This window comes from Fringilla coelebs, assembly GCF_963513975.1.
Source record: "Fringilla coelebs genome assembly, chromosome: 9".
Taxonomy (NCBI): Eukaryota; Metazoa; Chordata; class Aves; order Passeriformes; family Fringillidae; genus Fringilla; species Fringilla coelebs.
In genome coordinates, this window is record NC_140067.1 from 11,878,586 (window position 1) to 11,901,370 (window position 22,785).

Here is a 22,785-nt window from a genome sequence, read left to right on the forward strand (position 1 = left end):
TTTCCACGGGAGGCGCGAGCGCTTGGAGACGCTGCTGATAGGGCCGGGAGAGTCACGTGGGGCGAAGGGCGGGCAGAGCGCGGCGGGGGGGAGGGGGGGAGGCAGCGCGCAGTTCTCGCGTCATTTGGTTTGTAGTCGCGGGTTCGCGCGGGGGAGCGGAGGCTGCGCTGCGGGGGCTGCCGGGAGCGCGGTCGGGCCCGGGGCTGAGGTGGTGGCGACGCTCGGTGAGTGCGGGAGGCGCGCGGGACGGGCCCGGGGCTGCGGCAGTGCCGCCTGCCCGCGCCGCACTGCGCTTTAGGAGTGCTCTGCCTTCCCTGCTGCTGCCCGGGCGGTGGCAGTGGCCGTGGCAGCGGCGCTGCCGTGCGCTGAGGCGGGGGGCCGGGGCGCCGGGCTTTCTTCCCGCCGGAGCGCGACGGTGCCCCGGGGAGAGGCTCCCGCGGTGCGCGGCCGCCGGGCGTTGTCACAGACAATAATGCGAGCGCCGTTTCCGGGGGAGCCGCCTTGGCGCCTGGCGGGGCAGCCCGGCCGGCGGCGGGAGGGGCGAGGGGCGGCTCGCCGGCCGGTGCCGAGCCGGCGGAGCGGCGGAGCCGTTGGGCCGAGGGGCAGGGCCCGCAGCCGGCCCGTCCCGCCGCTGCTCGCGGCCCTCTGCCCGCTGCCATCCTGCGGGCGCGGCCGCTCGTTTCGAACGGATTTTTGGGTCGTTCCACACCCCGCGAAACGGGATCAGCTCTCTCCTTTCGCGGAGCTTTGCTTCCTTCGTCCTGCAGTTGTCCATGGTTGTTAATTTCTTAGCTGAAAACGTTCGTTGTTAATGTACGATTTTTACAGCTGGGGGATGTTTTTCTTGGCTCCGCAAGCGCAAGCTTTAATGAAAAACTGGAGTCTGTAATGCTTTAATCTGGGTCCTGTTAAGGTCCTGTGACCTGGTGGGGATGAACTGTCACGCTGAATAGGGATGACGGCGTTGTAAAGGCTTCACATCAGGAAAAGGTCGTAGAACATCTACTTAAAAATCCTAGTAATAGAGACTGCATAATACCGGAGCGGAACTTCTGTACGACGGCATTCTGTACCATTCTGAGGAGATGCTTTACAATTTTTAGAGTATTTATTTCTATGCATTCAACTGTTCCTTTTTCATCGGCTCCTGGTTTACATAAATGTCATACCTTTTTTTAAATATACTTGGTTTTAAACCGAAGCGTGGCAGGTCTCTTCTAGGCTTGAGTGTGGTTTATGGTCAGTGTTTTTACTTTAGAAACTGTTGTTTTGGTCTTGGCCTGGTTTGGGGCTGTGTGCAGGGACTCTTGGATTCGCATAAGAAAATACCTCTCAGTGTTTTCCTGTCCTTCAGTGCTGCCTTGTAGTTCCATGCTGCCTTAAGGCGATTGTAATTGGGATAAATTTAATAGACTATAAGTCACAGTGTTGCTGAGCTCAGATTATCCTGCATTCTCTAGTGCAGGTAACTTCCCTAAAGGAAGCTAAAAAATGCTTGATTTTTAGCTCCCATAACACTATCGAGGTAGTACATTTAAGAAGGGTTATAAGACTAATATATTCTACAAAGTTAAAAATTCCTATATGCTTCTAGGCAGGTGACATTGTATTGCTACAGCCAGGTGAAACTTGCTACTCTGATACTTTGGCTGAAAATGCCTGTACATAAGAATTAGCTTAAACTTGAAGTCAATGTAGCTGTGTTAGCTGGAGGGGTTGGGGAAAAAAGTCAAATTGCGCTTGGAGAGTGGGAATTTCTTACGCTTGGCTCTTTGCTGCTGTTGCTAAACACTATTTGTTCATTCTCTTAGCTACTAATAGTTTGACTGTGTGTAGCAAGTATTTACTTGTATAATTTTAGTTGAGCAATAGTAGTTGACTGTGACACATTGAAACCACTCCTGGCCAGTGGCTATGTGTTTTATGGCTCTCCCCTTACTGGTTGAAGGGGAGCGTCAGTGTGCTTTGAGTGAGCTTTGCGTTTTACAGTTACAAAATGTGCTGGTGTTCCTTTGCTAAGTTCTATGAGACAAGCCAGTAGCCATGTAATGCTGATAATTTTTAAGCAGTCATAATACCTTTGGCTAATACAAACACTCTTGTCTGGTATGGTAACTGTTCTAGTTGAATTCATAAACAACTGATGATAGGCGAATGTTAATTTTCAGGGTTTTTTTATCAGCTTTTTGCTACTCTTTGAGGTGATGCTTTATTTGAAAGCTGAGAGTGATATTTAGTACGTCTGTTATTCCTCGATCTTCGCAGTTTTGAAGTTGCTGTAGGCTTTAGAGTCAAAACATGAGATTTAGCAAACTGAAGAGGAGAACGACCTCACAGTATCGTACGCTATATAAATATTTTGCCTTTACTATCACTGTTCCTAAGTTGATCTAATGACCTTTATTAACACTTGCATCTGTCTTTATTTCCCATGATGGCACTTGCAGTCTATTTGCTATAAAACCATGTCTCTTAAGCACGCTTATCTTCATTTCCCTTTATTAAGCGATATTTTTGTTAAGAAAATTATCCCTATGGGGTGAGGATCTAACCCCTTAGCAGTCCTAACTGCAGTATTTTCTTCGAGTACGATGCTGGCATGTCACAGCAGCATACCGCAGGATGTCCTGCTTTCTTACTTGCAGGAGTTGCCTGCACTGCTTGTTTCCTCACTGCCTTCTAGGAAGTTTAATGTGCTTGATGTAAGTAGCTGTTTGTGTTGGGCTGCTAGAGCATGAGAGCATTTATTGTGCAAAATAAGGTTCACTTCATACAGTGACTATTGTTACTAAAGAAGGATGAAAAGTAGAGACGTGAATATCTTACCTTTCAGAATCTTAATAGATCTTTCAGAATCTTAATAGATAGCTGGCAGTATAAGAAATCTTTACCTTTCAGAATCTTAATAGATAGTTGGTAGTATAAGAAATAAGAGAATACGGATTTTTAAAAGTCTCTTCACTGTTTCTTTTAGAGATTGGAGGAAGATGTCTCCCTTAACTGAACTTACTAGACATTGCCCATGGTTTTCAGGCTGTAATGGTTGTTTTTTTGCAGTAATCATCAGACTAAAATATTCTACTAGATATATTTACTGAGAAACAGCAAGTGTAAATATCTGACAAGTCAGAAAACCTTTTATTTGTGTGGGTTATCACAGATTTAAGTAATGGGTGGTTCTGAGGAAAAAAGGAATTATATACTTTGTGTGAAAGAATCCTTTTATCAAAAGGTCCTCAGGGTATTTCTTAATTAGTTCAGGTATTGCAAAAGCATCAGTGTAAGAGTGTGGAACTCACATAAATCCTCTGCATAACCAAAGCCACTTCAGTGCATGCATACATTGAGTTCTGCTGGGTTGACTGGGGTTTTTTTTCTTTATTACAATTCACTTCAACTTTGCTCTGTGGTCACTTCAACTTTGCTCTGTGGTGACCAGACCAAAAGGTAAGGCTGTCCTGAAATAAGTGGCTCTCTGGTACAAGTAAGGAGACCTCTCACGAGGTCAGTAAGTAAAGAATTAGGTTTCTTATGAAGTTGCCTCTGCAGCCCTCTGGATAGCATGTTTTGTTTAGCTTTGCCTCAGTACACTGAACGCCTGTATAGAAGTGCTTATGTTCTCTTGAGAGAAGGATAACCACTGTGATAGCTGTTCATGTGCCTGCCGAGCTTTCTGCAAGTCATTGCTGCTGTGCTGAAATCTGCATCTGATGATTTCCTCACTTTGGGAGATGTAGATCAATTGATTCAGATCCTGTTAGCTGCTACTCCTGCACTCGCAGTGTGTCCAGGATCTGCAGCATTATCTGTAGAAAACTCCCTTAAATAACTGCTGAGAGAAGATTGAGCATGTGCTCTCTGTCCAAACAACTGTTGATCTGTCAGGAGTTTTTATATTTAATACATGTGCACTGAAGTAGTCATTACAGTTTTCAGATCCACAGTTTGGGTAGTATTTGGATAACTTTTACATAGCGAGTTTGGTGGAGGGGGGGGAAAGACATATCTGGCAGTTTTGCCTTACATTTAGTGATGCTGCCTTTCCTAGGAAAATGTTTTAGTGTATTAAAACTTCATAGAGAAGCTGTGTAAATGTAGAAACTTTGAAGCTCTTCCCTTCCACGTTTTAGTCTTGTGCATCTCGATTGATATGTATTTGATTTAAAATTCTGATTACCTTACAGGAGGCTATCAAATTTGCATTAAGCCACCGTTGCATCGGATATGTCCGATATAGGAGGATAAGTCAGAGAACACTCACTTCTTCCTTAGATACAGCTGCCGTGTGCAAAGAGACTGGATCATTCTGTTGAAGGAATGTTGTGCAAAAGGCAGCTGGATAATATTAGTCAGCATGATCGTGTCATCGGTGCTCAGCACTGACTTGTTCGAGGGGATTGGCTGTTTTTGTGGCGATGTCATGGGAAGGAAAGCTTTGAGAGCACGGAGAATTTGCTGTTAGCATCTGCAAAATTCTTCCCTAATGGGGGAGAATAGTGAAAGGCCTTGCTCGAAAAGTTGGGCAGTGGAGCTAGGCCTGGAAGTTGCATATGAATAGGGATTAAGAAAGGCTGAGGTGGGGACTGAGAGACTGAAAGGAGAACAAATGATTAATGCAGCAGTAGCTGCAGAGGGTGGAAGTGTCTTAATATATCCCTCTGTCAGCAATGCACTGAGGAAAGTGCATTTAAGACCTGTTAATTAGTGAGTAAGTACTTTACTTAAGGCATAATTGATATTCAGAATTCTCCTCCTGAAGTGGGAAAAGCTTGATTGCTCCAAAGCTTGATTGGTGTATTTCCTTATTACCCAGGCCTGATCTCTAGTAGTATTCTTTCTGATACTGTTTAATCATGCTAACAATTGTACTTCTTAATTTATGAGTCAGAGCATCTTATTTTTAAACAAACTGTTCGTGGGTCATGGCATAAATTAAAAAAAAATCTCAAACATAGAAAGGTGGATCTTTTCTGAGTCTGAATTCTGATAGTTTCTTTGTAGAATAGATACTGAAATTTGGTATCGCCTTAGAACCTAGATATTTTTCTTCCGAGTTGTACCTTCTTTACCTCTTAGCTAGCTATGCACTAGTTAATTTAGAGGAATAAAGTCATTTAAGACATTAACTGCAAAGTAGATCTATTGAACTCCTGCTTTTAATCTTGAAACTTTTCTAGGCTGATGAAGGGAGAAACCAGCTAGGAAACATAACTTAGCGATGGGATGTGGTTGAAACATTGCAAAGACGAGTGAGCAACTATTTTGACTTCTCTTACAGCAGATTGTAGTAAATATAACTAGGGCTGCTTGTCTTTCTGTCTCCCGTAGGTGAAATACATTCTTACTGACATCTGTTCTCCTTTCATGTTGAGCAGCATTGTGCTGACATCTTTTTAAATTCCTGTCTTTGTACCACAGTTCAGTGTGTGTGTTTTCAGCCTTGCATGTAAAACTGGCTGCATGAATCAGAGCTGCTGGGTGGGATTTTGACGAGCACACTCTGGAAAAAGCATCTCGTGTGAGCACCTCCTTTTGCTTATGTAAGACCAGTGGGATCACATGTCCACAGCAAAAATGTGGGCAGTTTCCTTATTTGGTAGTGCATTAATAACCTTGATCTTGCATGAATGTAACAGCAATTAAAACAATGCAGTGTAGCTGAGTCGATTTTCAGCTGGGTTTATTGTGTTTGCAGTTCATCTCTTCATCAAGGCTGAAAAAATAGTTCATTTTCTACTGGAAACTAGTAACTTCTCACATTATTAAAGGGGAAAAAATACCTCAAGAAAACACAAGCAGAATTTGCATGGGGATTGTGCAAGCATCTTACACCTATCCTTCACCCACCCAATCTTGTGTGTGGCCTGTAACGATCAGTAGTTTCTCATTGAGAGCTTTTTAATTATGTCAGAAAAGAATCTAATGCTTTTGCAAGAGGAAAAAATAACTTGCAGACATGACTTCTGTGTGTTCCTTAGTTATGGAACATGACAAGTAGTGATAAAATGCTAGATGAGTTTGTCAGCCTTCGGTGTAAGCCTGTAGAGTATATTCATCGTTAGGAAAATATTTCTATAATGTGTTATGTTCCACTAATGAATGTTCCAAACTGGCAGTATGTTGGGACGGTGGTTTGTTTTTGTTGTTTTTTTTTTTTTGTTTGTTTTTTTTTTTTTTGTTTTTTTTTAGTAGAACAAATCCAAATACCTAATGGTAGCCTGAGAACCATTGGAAGGACAGACTTCAGGTTCAGATCAGGTCGTATCTGAGTGTCTGTGCCAGAGTCACAGAGACGTTTTTGCAAGAGGTAATCTGTGAGGAATATCTTTATTCTACATGTGCCCCGATTCCTTATTTCTGTATCTTTGCTAATATGGCAAGTTATTTATTACTTGTATTGTTTGGTGGGAAAAAAACCCCATTGGGTTACTTTGTTATGCATGAAGGAATTGCTACTGTGCTTAAGGTAAAGAGTAAATAGTTACAGGTGGTAGATACCGTCATTTTTCTACAGATGAAAGGCTAAAAGAAATGATATTACAGCCATCGAAGTAGATGTTAAATAAAACATACTGCCCATCCTAATGTTTCCTGGGGGGTCAGAATTGTAATAGCTGACCTTATGTAGGATGTTGAAATAAATGCATTCTAAACACTTCTTCAACTCCAGTTTCTTGAAGGAAAGTCAGCAGGGCTTATTGTGGAAACTTGTGCTGAGTTTTCCATTGTCCTTTTCCTGTTAATCAGTACATAGCAGTAGTATTAGGTCACAGAAGTTCTCCTACACCAGGATTCATTGGTGGAAGATCTGGTAGGGAGCCAATCGCAGTTCTCGGGGTCTGAGCTGCCTGCCCTTGTGTCCAGCCCAGAGCAAATGGTGCTTTGGTTTGTGCCAGCTGGCCCTGGGCTGTGGGGTGGGGAATGCTGGGCTGCAGAATGAGCTGGCCATTCTGTCCTTATATTTTTAGAGATATTTCTGCCCCTTTTGTGTTGCAGGAGCGGGGCTGAATCTCTTGACTGTGAATGTCAAATTAAGACTCAGTTTACTGAAAACGTCTTCTTCACAAGTGCAACTAAATGCCTGTTTTTAAAAAGTGTATTTATTGTAAACACCACCTCTCTATTTAGGTGGAAAACGATGCATATACTCATACTTATTATAGTATAGTATACTTATTCGTTATTTTCCAATATTTGTATAATAAACACATCTGCAGGACAAACAAGGAGAGGTCTACACATTTTTTTAATTGTCTGACATTCCTGCTCTGGTTTCTTTGTTAAGAAACTTGCAGTGCGTCTTACGCTTATGTAGTATTTATTCAGTGTCCCACTGACATCGTTATTGAGTCTCCAGAGTTCTTTGGTAGGGAATTCCATCACTTCTAGAATTTCTTCATTTTATTATTTAAACTAGCTTCTTCTAATTACACTTTTCCTCTGGCAATGGGCATAGACCATAAATGATTCATTTCCTCCTTCCTCCATCATTTGTTGACCTTGCAGACCTTAGTGACTTCTGTGTTTTTTGGAGACTGAAGAATTCAATCCTCAGTTGTTTCTCACGTGGAAATGCTTGCATTTTTTTTATTATCTGTTATGGTTCTCTGAACATTTTTATTTTAAATAATTCACATGTTTTGGGGGAGCTGAAGCAGGCAGAATAGCTGAGTGTTAACAGTGTAGATGGACTATTGGTACTGTATTGTTTACATGAGTAATGTTTTCTGGGATTTTTGTGTCCTAGTATCTCCTAATACTTGTTGTTTTTTGGGATTTTTTTTCTGGCTAACAAGCAATCTTGTAGTCTTTTTGTCACTGATCAGAATTAATCAGTACTTCTTAAACCTTTTATAAAAAACATATATTTTATTAAGTGGTGTAGTCTTCATGCTGAGAAAACAGTGTGGGGCATGGAAGCCCCTGGCTATGTATAAAGTATATGTACACCCAGTAAATCCAGTAAATTAGTCCTTTGTGATGGTATTGATAACATTCAGTGTTGGCACTTGAGAATCTGTAAGAGTTGGATTGCTAGCAGTATGTTTGCCTAAAACAGTTAACAGAAGGGCTATAAGACTTTTTACTATCAAATTAAAAGCAGCTAGTCTTGGAGGGAAACAGAGTATACACAAAGCATTAAGCTGTTGATCATATTAAATATCTTTACTTGTTATATAACCAACAGGAGAAGGTTGGTGACATGTGAGTCAGAAACCTGACTAGTACAGTGTGATAAATATGTGATTAAGTCAAACTCTTCATTTGCATATGGGCTATTTCAGGACAGAATTCCTTGAGGCTTGGTAAATTCCTGAGTGATAACCATCAGAACAGCAGGTAGTTAGGACAAAAATCCGGGCTTTTTTTATGTAAAACTGAAAGAAAGAAGTTTGGCTACGGTATTTTTTTGTTTTCTTTGCCCCAGACTTACAACTTAAGTAGTGCATTGTGCAGAACTTGTTAAAATCAAGCATTTTCTTGGAGGAAAGAGAATTTCAGCTTCGTTGTGAATGTGGGGAGGGGGAGGGGGTTTGCTAATTACAGGAGGTGTTTCTCTGTACCAAAACGTTGCACTTTTCCATACGGATATTTACAAAAGAATGTGAGAACATTCTTAACTACTTGAAGTTCGTAGTAGTGTGTTAAACGGGCATAGTCAGTTATGAGAGAGAACCTGTTAAATGTTTTGCATGATCGGCATTTTTTCTGATCACCACTCAAATTGAGCAAGAATCCCTTCACAGGAATACGGGGGTAGGGATTGAAATGGACACAGAATCTAAGTAAGGAATTGAAAAGCACCTTTGGAATGTGTATTCTTGTAGAAGAGGGATGCCTTAACTTGTAGATGGAAATTCTTTGTGCTGCTTTGTGTGGCCATACTTTGGGTGGTTCCTTTTGAGTTTCTAAGCGCAGTCCTGTGTTTTCATCAATCTATATATGACTGCTGAATCCCAAGAGCTCTGCTTGCTTTCACATAGTTGTTAATTCCCTCTTAGTACTGAAAAGTTAAAATGTGGATGTTTATTCCAAGAGTATTTTTGTTTTCCAGCTCTAGTAGAGATTGTGACTTAGTAAACAGGAATCAGTTATGAGATGTAATTTTGCTAAATTCTGATCAGTGTGTAATGGAAATAATAATTTCCTGCAGAGAAGAACCCAACCCATAACTTAGCATATTATAAACTATAGTAAATTTAAAACTATGGTGAATGTTTTCAGTTGTACTTTATTTCTGAGTTTTGGTCTATTGTTACAAAAAATAATAAGATTTTTAATAATAATAATAATTTTTAAAAATGCTAACATCTTGTCATGTAGTCTTTTCCAAATGAAATTGAAGACTATATGAATCACATGCTTAAAAATACATTTTTGGGATTCAGAAGTGGTAACAGTGTTTCTCAGGTTTGAGATTTTACACTATAGCTAATTCATGTAATGTCTGGAATGTATATTTAAAGTAAGTGTTTCCACAAAAGACCTTAAAAATATATCCTTTGGCCTTTTGGCAGAATTTAATGTATGCTACAGTAATATTATAGACGCTGTTTTAAAAGACATATTGGCAATGAAAAATATAAAACGTATTTTTGATGCTAGGACTGGTGTAACCTAAATATAATGAATTTATTGTAAGTTATGTGGCATTTCACTTTGCTTTTATGATTGTTCATTTAGATGTAAGGTCAGCCCCAGAATCCTTATGTACAGTTAACTTTTTACTCCTGTCACAGTAGCAGTTTCCAGAGAACTCAAGTAAAAATTTGATAAATTTGGTTCTTACTGGGGTATGAAGGGCATGACTAAATGAAGCTTTTCTTTCAGGGCCCTCAATTAGAAAGAACTGTGATGCTTTGCAGGTTTTACTTTGCATTTTCTGTTAGATATATTTTTTAATATATAATTATAATTGTTGCTTCTGTTGTAAACTCCAAAATTTATTTCTGTGTATGATTCCAGCTACTGAATAGTTCTGTGGTGAAACTCTATTTAATTATAAAGTTCATGAATGGGGCTTGCATGTACCAGGTCTTATTCACAGTATAAAGTGTATATAAAGTACAAACACAGCTCAGGCAGCAACTACATCCAGTTAAAGATGTTGGGGAGAAGAGTTGTAGAATTATTTTTTCCAGGTAAAACAATGGATGATGTTACAGGAAATTTTTTATTGTATATGGGTGTGCTTCCTTCAAACCATTGTAGATGAGTATAAATTTATTCCATTCATTAATGTGGGTTTGCAAATATTGTGCACTTAATTGTGAAAGCTTTTCCTGGGGAGGGATTTGGCTCCTGTGCCTTGACATTTATGTGCACATGTGTATTTATAGTTGTGATCTGTCTGGAATTTGCCTTTGTGGTTTTGTTTGCTCTTTAATTTGTTCTGTGATCTAGTCCTGTCTTTCTTAGTCTTGTTTCTGTGGTTTAATAAGTGAGCAGTACAGAAGAAATGGTTTAATTGAAAGCAAATAATGAGCATTTTTATTCAACTCACGGAATATTGACACTGTTCTGCCAAAAAGCTTTTCCTTAGCACACTGATACTAATTTATGATTAATCTATAATTTGAGTTCAGTAGGTTATTATGAATGCTTCCATAATTTCTCTCAGTTGTTGTGAAAACTTTTTTAAAGAAAGCAGCTGATTCAAAGCTGATGTTGTCAGCACTATTGTTCCTATGACCCTGTCCCACATTCTGCAAAACAAGATGTATAGCTCTTGGCCATACGTATGTGAGTTAAACTATAGTTGTTCTGAGAGAGTAATGAAAAAGACATTTTAAAGCAACAATTCTCAAGTGGAATGCAATATTCAGACTCTGTCTCCGAAGTGGAGCTGTTGAAGGAACAATTTTCAGTTTCCTAGTACATATTTAATACACATTTTTAAATGAAAAAAAGGAAGTCTGGTATTGAAAGTGAATGTCATAGGTTTTGCTCAAAGAATATAGAAAATCTTCTAGGTAAGAGATTGGTTTATTAGGCAAGTTTTGTATGTTTTCAAAATTTCATTCAGTTTTCCTGATAAAATTTAATAGTCTATTTGGCATTTTAGTAATTTGTTACATTTGAAAAGGTACCATTTTTTTCCCCAGTCAACATTAAAAAGCTTGAACTGAAATTTTTTTTTTCCCCCCACCCAATTTATACTGTAACAAAACCCAGTGATGTAAAAAAGCACAGGACAAACACAGGCAGTTAACTTCCTCAGTACAGAATAGGAATACCATGACATTACCCTGAAGTAGCTTATAAGAACAGAAAGTTATGTCTGAGACTCTCTGTTTTGGTGGAAAGTTCTTTTACAGGGTTGACTATAACCAAGAGCTTCAGAGATACCACTTGATACTGGAATGATAACTTTTTTCTGTGTATGTCTGAAATGGAATGTAGCTGTTGTACTTGAAGACTGTATAAACAAAGAACTGATTATATAAAGGGTTAATTGAGTAATAATGTGATATATCAGTTGGAGAATTCATGTGGTAGAGTGAGGAAGAAAGTTAAGTGATGGTGAGGAGTTTCTTTCTGTTATGTTTTTGAGGTGGCTTCCTGGCCAAGTACGTTATTGGATTTGTATGTCTGAGAATTTCCTTCGCTTTCTTACAGTAGCATGCTTAATCAAAGCTGGGGTTATGGCCTTACTAATTTTCTAGCTGTGTAGTTTAGTGCTTCTTGAAGGCTTGAGTGATTTGCAGGACTCTGGTTTGTCACAGCTGAGAGCAGCCGTGGCTGTATAGGATGGCTGGGGCTGTGTGCTCTGACTGCTGCTGAAGCAAAGCTGATGGAATCCCAGCAGAAGGTGAGCCCACAGCCCAGTGGGCCGCCCTTACAAGGGCAGGTGTGAAATAGGAGGTGACTGAAATGCAAGGATTCTGGGAAATGGGCATACTGATGGAAGACATCAAGGTAGAAATACTGGAAGGAATCTAGTAAATGCTATTGCAGACTTTGGAAAAGAAGAGATAATGTGTGGGGATTAGGAGGATGACGAAAGTTAAGAAAGTGAAAGTAAAGTCCCACATGTTTTTCTAGTACTTTCTGGTTAAGGAAGCATTTTCTGTCCCTTCTTATCAGTCTCTAGTAAGTTTGAGCAGGTTCTAGAAAACGGCTTCAAATATAATGCTCCCTGAGTCAGAGGATTAGTGGGTTTTATTGTTAGAAGGAAGGCAGCTGAGCTTAATTACCTCCTTCATAATTCAGCCTGGAATTGTCTTCACACAGACAACGTCTAGATATGACCCAAAGTGTTGTATTTTAGTACTTTGTTCCAGGGAGGAGTAATTTTTCAGTTGTGTTAATCTGTCGTGTAGTTCATTGCCCTACTGATAAACGTAGCTAATTTCTTGGCCTATAGCTCTTAACAGAGGTATGGAAGAAATCTTCCAGGCTATAACTTCAAAGCATTTTATCTATGGAGCATGAGAAATACTTCAGTAATAGAATTTGTTTTATATATTTTAAAACAAATGTGTAAGAACCAAGTAGTTTTTTGTTGTTAGCCTTTCATCAGATGAAAGCTATTTGTTTGGTGTATTGTCATACTTGTATAATAATCTTGGTATTTCCTATTCCATAGAAGAAGGCTGAGACAGGATTTGCATTTTGTTCTGCTTTAATTTAGTGCTTTGAGTTGTGGTAAATACAGTGGTATTTTTTTGCTCAGATTCATTCTTATTGCTTAATACTACATGGCTATGGTAAACTGCGGTTGAGGGTGGTTTAATTTTATTTTTAAAAAAAAAAGGAAATTTTGCTTTCTGAAGCTTTGTCGTTGATATGGGTGTAAAATTCTTCATAGCCTTTGCTGGAAAGGGTGCAGCTCCATGTTGATATATTTGGAAAGGAGTTATGTACAGCTGTCTCTATAGAAACAGTGAAGTAAAATGCTATAATTACTCTAGATGGGTTTCAGCATGTCGCTTGGGGCAGATAAGCCCTGAGAGCCGCCTGGCTTTTGCCCTGCTGCTGCAAGGCGCTGTTGCGGCCCCGCTTGAGGCTCCGCACGGGAGCCGCCGGGGCAGGGGCTGAGGTGAGCGCTGCGTGCGCGCAGGCGCGGGAGAGCGAGAGCTGCGGGCTGGGGCGGCGGGGAAGTGACGTGCGCGGTGTTTGGCGTTCTAGAAAGAGCGCAGACACGTCCTTCGGGGGAGGGCTCTGCCGTGCCCGCTGTGTAATCGTTTATAAATGAGCTACGGGGCAAGGAATGAAATACGGAGAGGCTTTCTGGGCTTTCTTTAACGTATCGTAGAGTTTGTTGTTTTGTAGCAGCTCTGTTTGTTTCAATTCAAAGTTTGATTTTTATTTTTCCTTCTCTAGCATCTCCACCTTGCTAAGACACTGGACGCTGCTTCCTTTAAAGCAAGGAAAAATCTGAATTCCTCCAACACTCAGGATGGGGAAAGATTACTATTCTATCCTGGGAATTGAAAAAGGGGCTTCTGACGAGGATATCAAAAAGGCTTACAGAAAACAAGCGCTGAAATGGCATCCAGATAAGAACAAATCTCCCCATGCAGAAGAAAAATTCAAAGAGGTTGCAGAAGCTTACGAAGTGCTGAGTGATCCCAAAAAGAGAGATATTTATGATCAGTTTGGGGAGGAAGGTATGTATGTCTCTTTGTACTTTGGTTGGTCACTTTCATCATGTTGAATGAAGCAAAGTAAACATTTGAAGACAGTATGTGCGTTCCTCTTTAGACAACGTATTTACAGTGTATTTGTTCTGCTCATGAGATTTTTAAGTATAAAATGCATTGCTGGACTTCAATGCTGGTTAAGTTTTAATTTCTTGATTTAATGGGGTTTTGTTCAAACCCCAAATACCTGACAGGCAAAAAGTTACTGAACAAAAAAAGTTATCACCCATGAATAGCTTTCTGTGATCTTTTACTGCTGCCTTCCTTTGCCAGAGCAGTTTTTGAGATGCAGTTCAAAAGGCATGAATTCTTTTCTTTAATTTTTGCTTAGGGGCAATCTGCTTGATCTAGGCAAAGAAGTCCTTCTGAGCAAAAGCCCAGGTGTCCAGCATGTAGTTGTCCTTGGCTTTGTGCCTAGAGAGGAAAGAATTTGGCTGATGTCATGAAATACCAGAACAATTTTTTAGCTTTAATTGTAAACAGTGATAACATGCCAAGAGAATGAGGCCTCAGAAATGTCACATTTATCCTAAAATGGTTATCTGGAGAGGATGATTTTTTTTTATTTTTTTAAATTTTTGACCAACATAACTTTCAGTCCTATGATTGAGCAACAGAGGAAGTCATTAACATCCCTTCCCATAAATGTGTATGGTATCAGGAATTCCTTTTAAAATAACTACTTCCGTTGTCACAAGTAGGCCTGCTCATTGCTATGTGCTTGGGGCCATGTTTTTTACAATTATAAAGAAGGACACTAAAATAGCACTATTTAGTATTTTGGGCAAAGCTATAAAGTATGATCTTTCAAAATGCTGAATGTGGGAATACCTCCTGATGCCTCAGTTACTCTCTAAGCTCTTCTAAGAGGGTTTTAATGGAAACGCAAAGGGTTGGGGTTTGTAAGAAGGAGGAATCTTGAGTATTTTTGCAGCCAGGAACTAGATGTACCTTCAGTAACTTCTGGCCAGCTATTCCAGGAGGTGTCCTTCTGCTATCACAGATTGAATCCCCTGATCTGCATGTTTGGCATTAACAGTAGTGTGTCAGAAGGATGTACTACAGTTCAAGTACTTTTGCTCTGGTATTGAAATGGGGAAAACATTCTAATGTCTTATTTGGTTAGTGTCGATACCCAACATTAAGGTTATGCATGAGAACACTGAGCTAAAAAAAAACCCCTACAAACCCCTCTTTCAAATTTATAGAATGCCTCCCTCATCAGGTAAGCCTTCGTTTTTCTACGGTTATAAAAGTACGATAGCAGCTGTAGTTTTGAGTTAGTCTGAGTAAGACTGAAAAAAAAAGTTTAAAAAACAAGCGTTTTAAGTTTTAAGATTTTAAGACTGTTTACTTTAAGACAAAAGTATCTTAAGAAGACTTTCAACCTTCTAATCGTCTGAGAAAGTATCCTGAAATGGTTAGGGCAGAGGAGCACTGTTACAAGGCAGTAATTGATCACTTATTGGGAAAGAGGCATTGAAAAAATTTGATTTTTAGCTTGGTTTGAAATGGGAGCACGGTAGGTACTAGAGAATTTTCAGTGAGAATTCTTGGCAGGAAGAAATGAGATTTAGATCTCTCCATTTGAAAGATAGACCAAAACTATTGAGAACCTTCTGATTTTTTGCACAGAGACAGTGATGATAGTGTATACAAGGAATTTTGTACCCAAATAGATTTTAGTAAGTTCCATGATGCTTTTATTTGTGGCTGCATTGAAGAGAGTTCCCAGGATATGTAACTGTTTTGTACCATAGGAACGCAAGCTGTGATAATTTTGGGGTTCTAAATTTAGTATTAAGGAAGCATATATGTGCTTGACTGTTGGCATGTTACCTTTTACTCAGAACAAATTGCAGGAAAATAGGTAAAACTAATTAACACTGAGTTACAGCTGAGCTATAGAGGCTATGGAATATATCACATATGATAGGGAGTAATTTTCCCCAGAAATGACCTTGTAGAAGGATGCAATTCCCAAAACACTTTGCAGAGCAAGAAGAGATCAAATCAAGCAAACCTGTCTTCTGCTCTTAAGATGCTAATTGATTAAAATAACTGGTTTGAATCACATGAAGTAAAATTGGCAGTGTCAGAATACCTGTTCTTCTGAAATAAGTCATTCTAGAGCTTCAGAAACCTCGCTGTTCAACCTATTGAATTGCTAGTTAGTACCTCACATTCTCCTGGTGAATCCTCCTTGAAAAGCAGACCTTTCACTCTACTGCAAATATCTTTCTGACTCATCAGTCCTGATATCATTACACTGTACAGCAGGAAAGCTTGTACTAATACCCAATTTGTTTTTAACTTGCCTTATTTTTCTTATTTAGGTCTTAAAGGAGGAGCTGGAGGATCTGATGGCCAGGGTGGTACCTTCCGGTACTCCTTCCATGGAGACCCACATGCTACATTTGCAGCTTTCTTTGGTGGCACAAATCCTTTTGAGATCTTCTTTGGGAGGAGGATGCCTGGTGGCAGAGACACTGAAGACATGGAGGTGGATGGTGATCCATTTGGATCCTTCACTAGTTTTAGTATGAATGGATTTCCAAGGGAAAGGAATACAGTTGGCAGCCAGTTACGTCGTAAACAAGATCCCCCTGTAATCCATGAACTTAAAGTGTCACTGGAAGAGATTTATCATGGCTGCACAAAAAGAATGAGGATTTCACGTAAAAGGCTTAACCCAGATGGTAGAAGCGTCCGAACAGAGGACAAAATCCTTACTATTGAGATAAAAAGAGGATGGAAAGAAGGCACCAAGATCACTTTTCCAAAAGAAGGCGATGAAACACCCAACACGATTCCAGCTGATATTGTTTTTATCATTAAAGATAAACCTCACTCTCATTTCAAGAGAGATGGATCAAATATTGTCTATCCTGTTAAGATCAGCTTAAGGGAGGTAAGTTTCTCTTGTGGTAGAACTCCAAATGTTTGATGTTATTACAATGTGCTAAAGCTGTATAGTAGCTGTGTGTTTTTTCTTCTTAATATCAGGTGGAGAAAAAACTCTTGATTTCGTTATGAACTTTGTGTAAATTAAGCTACTTTAAGGGATTCTACAATAAGTGTGACCGTGAGGTGAAGCCCCTAAAGTAGTGAGGGAGGGAGAAAAGACAATACTTACTGTGGGTAATACAGGTCCTTCACAGATAAAAGCCTATTTGGACTCATTGCATTGTTATGTAAATTGGACATTATCAGTGTCATTACATTATCAGTGGACATTATCATACTAAGTGTGCTCAATCAGGTGAAGTTGCAGAAATCAAAATCTTACTCTCAGAGATCCTAGTAGTGAAAATAAACTGTTGGATAAAGCAGAAGGTCTGTAATGTTCTAATTTTGGTGCAGCAATATTGTTGTTTGCATTTCTTTAGGCACCACAAATATTCACATAAGACAGCTGTGCAATTTTATATGCCTCTGCTTATAGACACTTAAATGTTCTGAAATTCGATATAATAAAAGTTGATAATGTCTTAGGAAAAAAGTCCTGTGCAATGTAAACAAACAAAAAGTGAAATGGGATTCTAAATTTCCAGTAGAAATTTAGAAGACTGACATCTTAGAGAAGTATGAGTGAGGAGTTCATTCTGCTTTGCTCTCCTAATTATTTGATAAAGTCTTTGAAGGACATATAAGTTCCATTACCCTCCAGTAGTCATTGTGTAACATTCATAAATTCAGTGATATTCAATGACAAATTAAAGTTTTCTCTTTTTAAGAGAGGATCGTTGTATTAAAATTTTGATATCTGAGAAGTGCATAGGAAAAATGCTATTTAGAATTCTAGTCACTTTTAAATAATCCAAATTAATTTATAGGTACAAAAAAGTTCTGACCAATTTCTTTTTCTCATATTACAATCTTTCTTTAGGCTTTGTGTGGCAGCTCTTTCAATGTGCCAACGATAGAAGGAAGAACCATACCCATGACAGTCAATGAAGTGGTAAAGCCTGGGATGAGAAGAAGAATTATAGGATATGGTTTGCCATTTCCCAAAAATCCTGACCAACGGGGAGACTTAATTATAGAGTTTGAAGTAATTTTCCCAGATAACATTTCTCCAGCATCAAAAGAAGTACTTAGGCGAAATCTTCCAGTTTCATAAAATGGAAGACTGTGTATGTCAACAGATTAAAATAGGACACTGGAAATGCAGAAGACTGACGAGTCTGCTTTAAAAGTGCAATCTGTAACACCTAGTGAAATCTTTGGTTTTTTTTGTTTTGTGGGATGGGTGGGGGGAAAATACTGTAATGCTGCATGAGAAGAAAAGGGTTTAAGTAGAAGTCATACAGGTGAATTCTGCAGTAAAAATTACAGGGAAAACCACTCATTTTGTTTTACATCTTCCTAATCAGCAATGTTTAGTCATTATTTTGCTTAATATAATTACAGTAATTTTTTTACAAAGTCAGTGCATATTTCTGATACAGTACTTGAACCAAGTACGTTATTTCTTATATCCTCACCGTGTCTATAACATTACACATTTTTACAGAAATTTGAGATCATAGTTGATATACGCAAAGGTAAAAATATTTGAAAGAGCACATGAGAGAGATCATTTCAGTATGTTGCCTTCTACTGCACAAAGCATAGGCCAGAAAAATCAGCTTGGACTCCTGACCAGCCCCTCTGTGCAATGAGAGCCTTCTCTATATTGCCTCCAGAAGTGTCAGGACTGCATTGTGAGTGTGGCAAAGGGCATGTAGCCTGAGGAGCCAGAGTAGCCGTTTGCTGTGGGGTAGTTCCTCAGCCTTCAGGCAGAATAGCAAGAAGGGGTTCTTCAAGGACAAGAACAGCAAAGGTGAGGCTGCTGTCGAATGGGGCAGAGAAGCTGGTGACCGATGACGTGGACAAAGCTGAGGTACCCTGTGCTGCCTTTGCATCAGTCACAACCAATAAAGCAAGCATGCAAGAATTCCCAGGCCCCTGAGACTAGTGGGGAAATCTGGAACCTCAGAGGTGGAGGACTGGGTTAGGGTGCACTTTACCTGGAATTCTGTGAGGCTGACAGATTGCACCCAAGTGTTGAGGGAGCTGGCTAATGCCATTGCAGGGCCACTCTTGTTTGTCTTTGAATGGCCAGGGGGATTAAGAGATGTTCTAGTAGACTAGAAAAGAGAAAATACCACTCTTCAAAAAAACCAAGAAGGAAGATTCAGGAATCTCCAGGCTAATCAGCTTCACTTAAGCCCTTGGTAATGTGATGGAAAATAATCCTCCTGGAAAACATTTCTAAAAAGTGGTCGGGGTAGTCAGCATAGATGTACAACAGGGAAATCTTGCTTGACCAGTCTTACTGCCATCTACAATGAGCTTTGGGGATGTTGGGAGAACAGTCTGTGTTGTTTACCTTTTACATCAGTAGACAGACTGGTGAAGTAAAGATCAGATAAGTGGAAAGTCAGATGGATTAAAAGCTGGCTGAATGAAGGGGCACAGGGGGTTTAATCAGTGGCACAAAGTCCAGTTGGAGGCAACTCAGTAGTGGTGTACCCTCTGTCTGACTACTGGGGCCAATACTAGTCAGCGTCATTAATGACCTGAATTATGGGATGGAGTTTACAAACCATATAAACTGGGAGGAGTAGCTAGTGCCACCAGCTGATGGTACTGCCTTTCAAAGTGGTCCCCACAGGCTGAAGAACTGGACACAAGATTCTCAATAAGTTCAGTAAGGGGGAATGCTCCACTGGGGAGTAACTGACCAGCAGACTGTCAGTAAACTGACTGTGAGCTGGCAGTGCAGCCTTGTGGCAGCAGAGGCCAAAGCTTTGCTAGCAGGTGAGGGAAGGTGTTCCTTCCTCGTTACTATGCACTGAGGAGGATCCATCTGGAGTGCTGGACTCCCTGGTACTTAAAGGATATAAACTTAGTGGAGCAGCTCTAGCACAGCACCATGTATGAGACGCTGAGAGAGCTGGAACTTGCAGGAGTGGGGAAGAAAAGACTTGGGGGAGATCTTGGCACCTGGCAGGAGGTAATGAAGACTGAGGAGCCGGGCTCTTCTCAGTAGCTTTCAGTGACAGGACTAAATGGACACAAGTTAGTTTGGGGTTCCATCTGAATACAAGGAAACAGCTTTTTACTGAGAGGTGATCCAACAGTGGAACAGGTTTCCTTGAGAGTTTGAGGAGCTGCTGTCCCTGGATACTCATAGCCTGACTGGACTTTGTGCAGGGCAGCCTGCTCCAGCTGACCATGTGTGAGCAGGGGCGTTAAACTACATGATGCCAGGAGGTTTCTTGTAAGCAGAATCATTCTTTGAACTTGGGCTTGGCATTTTTTGCTATGGGCCATGTTCTGTAAATGAGGCTTAGCCCAAAGATGGTGCTGCTCATGTGACAATTCCCTAGGGAGCAGGTCTGTGCCAGATTGGAAATATGCACAAAGAACCCTGTAAAAGCATTTGGCTAGGGCAGGTATTTAAAGATCATGCTGATCTCAAGAATTCATTATTTTCAAAGGCCAAACTTTACTCCCATGAAGAAAAAAAAAAGAGCTAGGTCGTATCTAAAGCAAAGTTTGTTTAAGAGTCAGTGTGGGATAGGGGTTGCCCAGAAATTTTCTATGCTTGAATTGAGTTACTTTTTTAAAATTCAAATATGAGTCAGTTGTCTTTAGAGTTCAAAGGTGCATAGAGAGATGGAGAGCCCTCTGTAATAGTCTAGTTTTATAATACAGTAATAGGGCTGGTTCCCTTGGTTGCAGCATGGTATTGGTGGAAGAAATGCCTTGTGGGCATGCTTTATTACTTGAGTTTAAAACCATAATACAGTGCTTTAACAACACTTTCAAAGGGTTTGGGGTTTGGGATTTTTTGTTGTTGTTTTTCATAAGAAAGTATTTCAAGATTTGCTGTCAGCCTTTTGCCTGTGGAAATTTAGAGGTTACCTGTTCTGCTAGGTAGCCTAAGAAATAGCAGTGTTGTATATATGACTGCAGAAAAGTAAATCATATGGAAGTTGGGATTTAATTTACAGTAATTTTTACACGAGCGTAAGAAGAATCCCATTTATTTTACTTAAAGGACTAGAATTTCTGTGGGTTATTGTTCAAGTCAATTTTTCAACTGCAGATCTCTTCATGCAGTATCAGTTAGTTGTAGTCCTAAATCTACAGGAAGTAAACAATTGCTGGAGCAGTATTACAAAGAAAAAAAAAATTGCTGCTTAGTGCTTCTGCATATTGTTAATACTATATATTGTTTGTTGAAAAGTTTCCATTTCAGTATGTTCCGTATTGCATTTCTTATGTGGTTTTTAAGTAAAAAGTGTAAAGTTGGTTTTCAACTTTCTCTTCTATTTTGTTATGATGGTAAATGCTACAAGCTACACGACTTTAAAGCATATCAACCTAAAATACCTATTTGTTTGTTTAAAAGCTAATGGAATCAAGCATTTTGTAATCCAGAATCTTGTAACCATATCCAACTTGTAAAAAAAAGTTACAGCAACTAAGACTTATTTTTTTGTAACCATCTTCAGGTAAGAGGAGTAGTGTTATATTGAGGAATTGCAGTATCTTGTGTATTTAGAGGTGTATATATATATATATATATGTGTATAGCAAACTAAACTTTTCCAACTGTTTTCAAGTTCAAAATACAAAACTTATAGAACTGGTATGAAATAAATGCCTGTATTTCTTTTCTTATGGAGAGATAAAAAAGTATATGTTTCAGAAACCAGCATGTAGAATTACTTCAAAATGTGAGAGGAAGCATTAATATCTGTCTAATCCAGGATTCACAAAAATATTTTTCTAATCAAAAATGTGCTTAAAACCTATGTTTTAAAACCCACTTGATTATTTAATAAAGCTACTTGGGAGAAGGAAGCAATTACTCAGTCAACTACTATATTTGTAACTACTGAAATACATGAAAATAAAATGGTCATTCATGAAATTGGGATGGGTTTTTGATCTCTTGAAGGTTGCTTGGGTGCCATAGAAAGTAGAAGTCATTAGTTGCTTTGGAATTCATCCAGCAAGTCTGAAAACCTCTGCTTCTAAAGATCCTTTTATAATCTCATCAGCATCAAGCCTTAGGATAACCTCAAGCTGTTGGAAGAGTAGGTCAAGCTACATTACAGCCCATTCTTGTTCCTGCCATGCAGTGGTACTCTGCTTGCTCCACAGCTTTCTCCTGTCATGAGGGGGTTAGCATTCCATTCTTTCACTCAGCCATTTTTGTAGTAGCTGTGCTGAAAGCTTCCTGAAGCCTGTTTGTGGTGTGTTGAAGAAATGCACTCCATTCTTTTCTAGTATGTGCATCTTATATGCTAGTCTGACTTACCAGAAGCAGACTTTTCTGGGATCAAATAGATTTTCCTTAAACAGTGAAATTTGGTATAACTTAGGGTGAAATTCTGTGCACTTGAATTCATGTGCTAGACCTAAAAAACAAGGGCCATTAACATGATACTGTAAATATAATTAAGAGACAGTTTTACTTTTCCAGTCAGTAGCTGCTAGTCCTCTTTTGCAGCTGACGTGAGTAGTTTTTACTGTATGGCTTACTGAACACATCCTATAGAACCAGGGAGTTTGTGGTAAAGCTGCTTACTGTTCAGCATCCAAACTGGCCAAATGGCAGCACTTATCTCTTCATGAGGTGCAGAATCTCAACTTTTCATTTGTCAGACTGCTCAGCAATTGACTGTTGGATGGCATGATTTGTTTCCTTCAGGCTTCTCCAGTTAATTGCTCTATTATTTGAACAGTGAAAATACAGATCTGTTGTTGATCCCCTTGGGTGTGGAAGGTGTAAGTGCCCTGTGCTTGTTGCCCTGGAATTACTGGCTTACCCAAGGGAGGAGCTGTACAAACAACAATCTTGTTAGTCATGCCCGATTGCTTTATCAAGGACAAACTGCCATGTTCACAGCCCTGCTGCCCTGCATTCAAAAACCCCCTAACACCACCCAACCAGCACCTGAAATACCACACAGCATTTCCCTGAGTAAGGGTAGATACCCCATGTGTAGTGAAACACTCACTGATAGTGGCATTTCATTGCCAGCAAGGTGACTTTGTTCCACATACATTCTCTTGTAGTGTGCAATATACTTGGGATGAAAGGATTAAATCAGTTTTTCTTTTTTTCAAGTACATG

The 22,785-nt window shown here is 39.6% G+C and overlaps 1 protein-coding gene across 3 annotated transcripts; it reads left to right on the plus strand.

Annotated features, from left to right (window-relative positions):
* Positions 1-111: 111 nt before the first annotated feature.
* DNAJB4 (DnaJ heat shock protein family (Hsp40) member B4) lies at positions 112-21,561 on the plus strand. 3 transcript variants are annotated; one of them, XM_084211788.1, is made up of 4 exons: positions 112-224; positions 13,327-13,613; positions 15,983-16,557; positions 17,536-21,561. In XM_084211788.1, the coding sequence occupies exons 2-4, from the start codon at positions 13,403-13,405 to the stop codon at positions 17,767-17,769; spliced, it is 1,020 nt and encodes a 339-aa protein (XP_084067914.1). In that variant the 5' UTR covers positions 112-224; positions 13,327-13,402; the 3' UTR covers positions 17,770-21,561. The 3 variants fall into 3 exon arrangements, with proteins under 3 accessions (XP_084067914.1, XP_084067916.1, XP_084067915.1); XM_084211790.1 differs by lacking the exon at positions 112-224 and adding an exon at positions 604-776; XM_084211789.1 differs by lacking the exon at positions 112-224 and adding an exon at positions 13,164-13,249.
* The last annotated feature ends 1,224 nt before the right edge of the window (positions 21,562-22,785 follow it).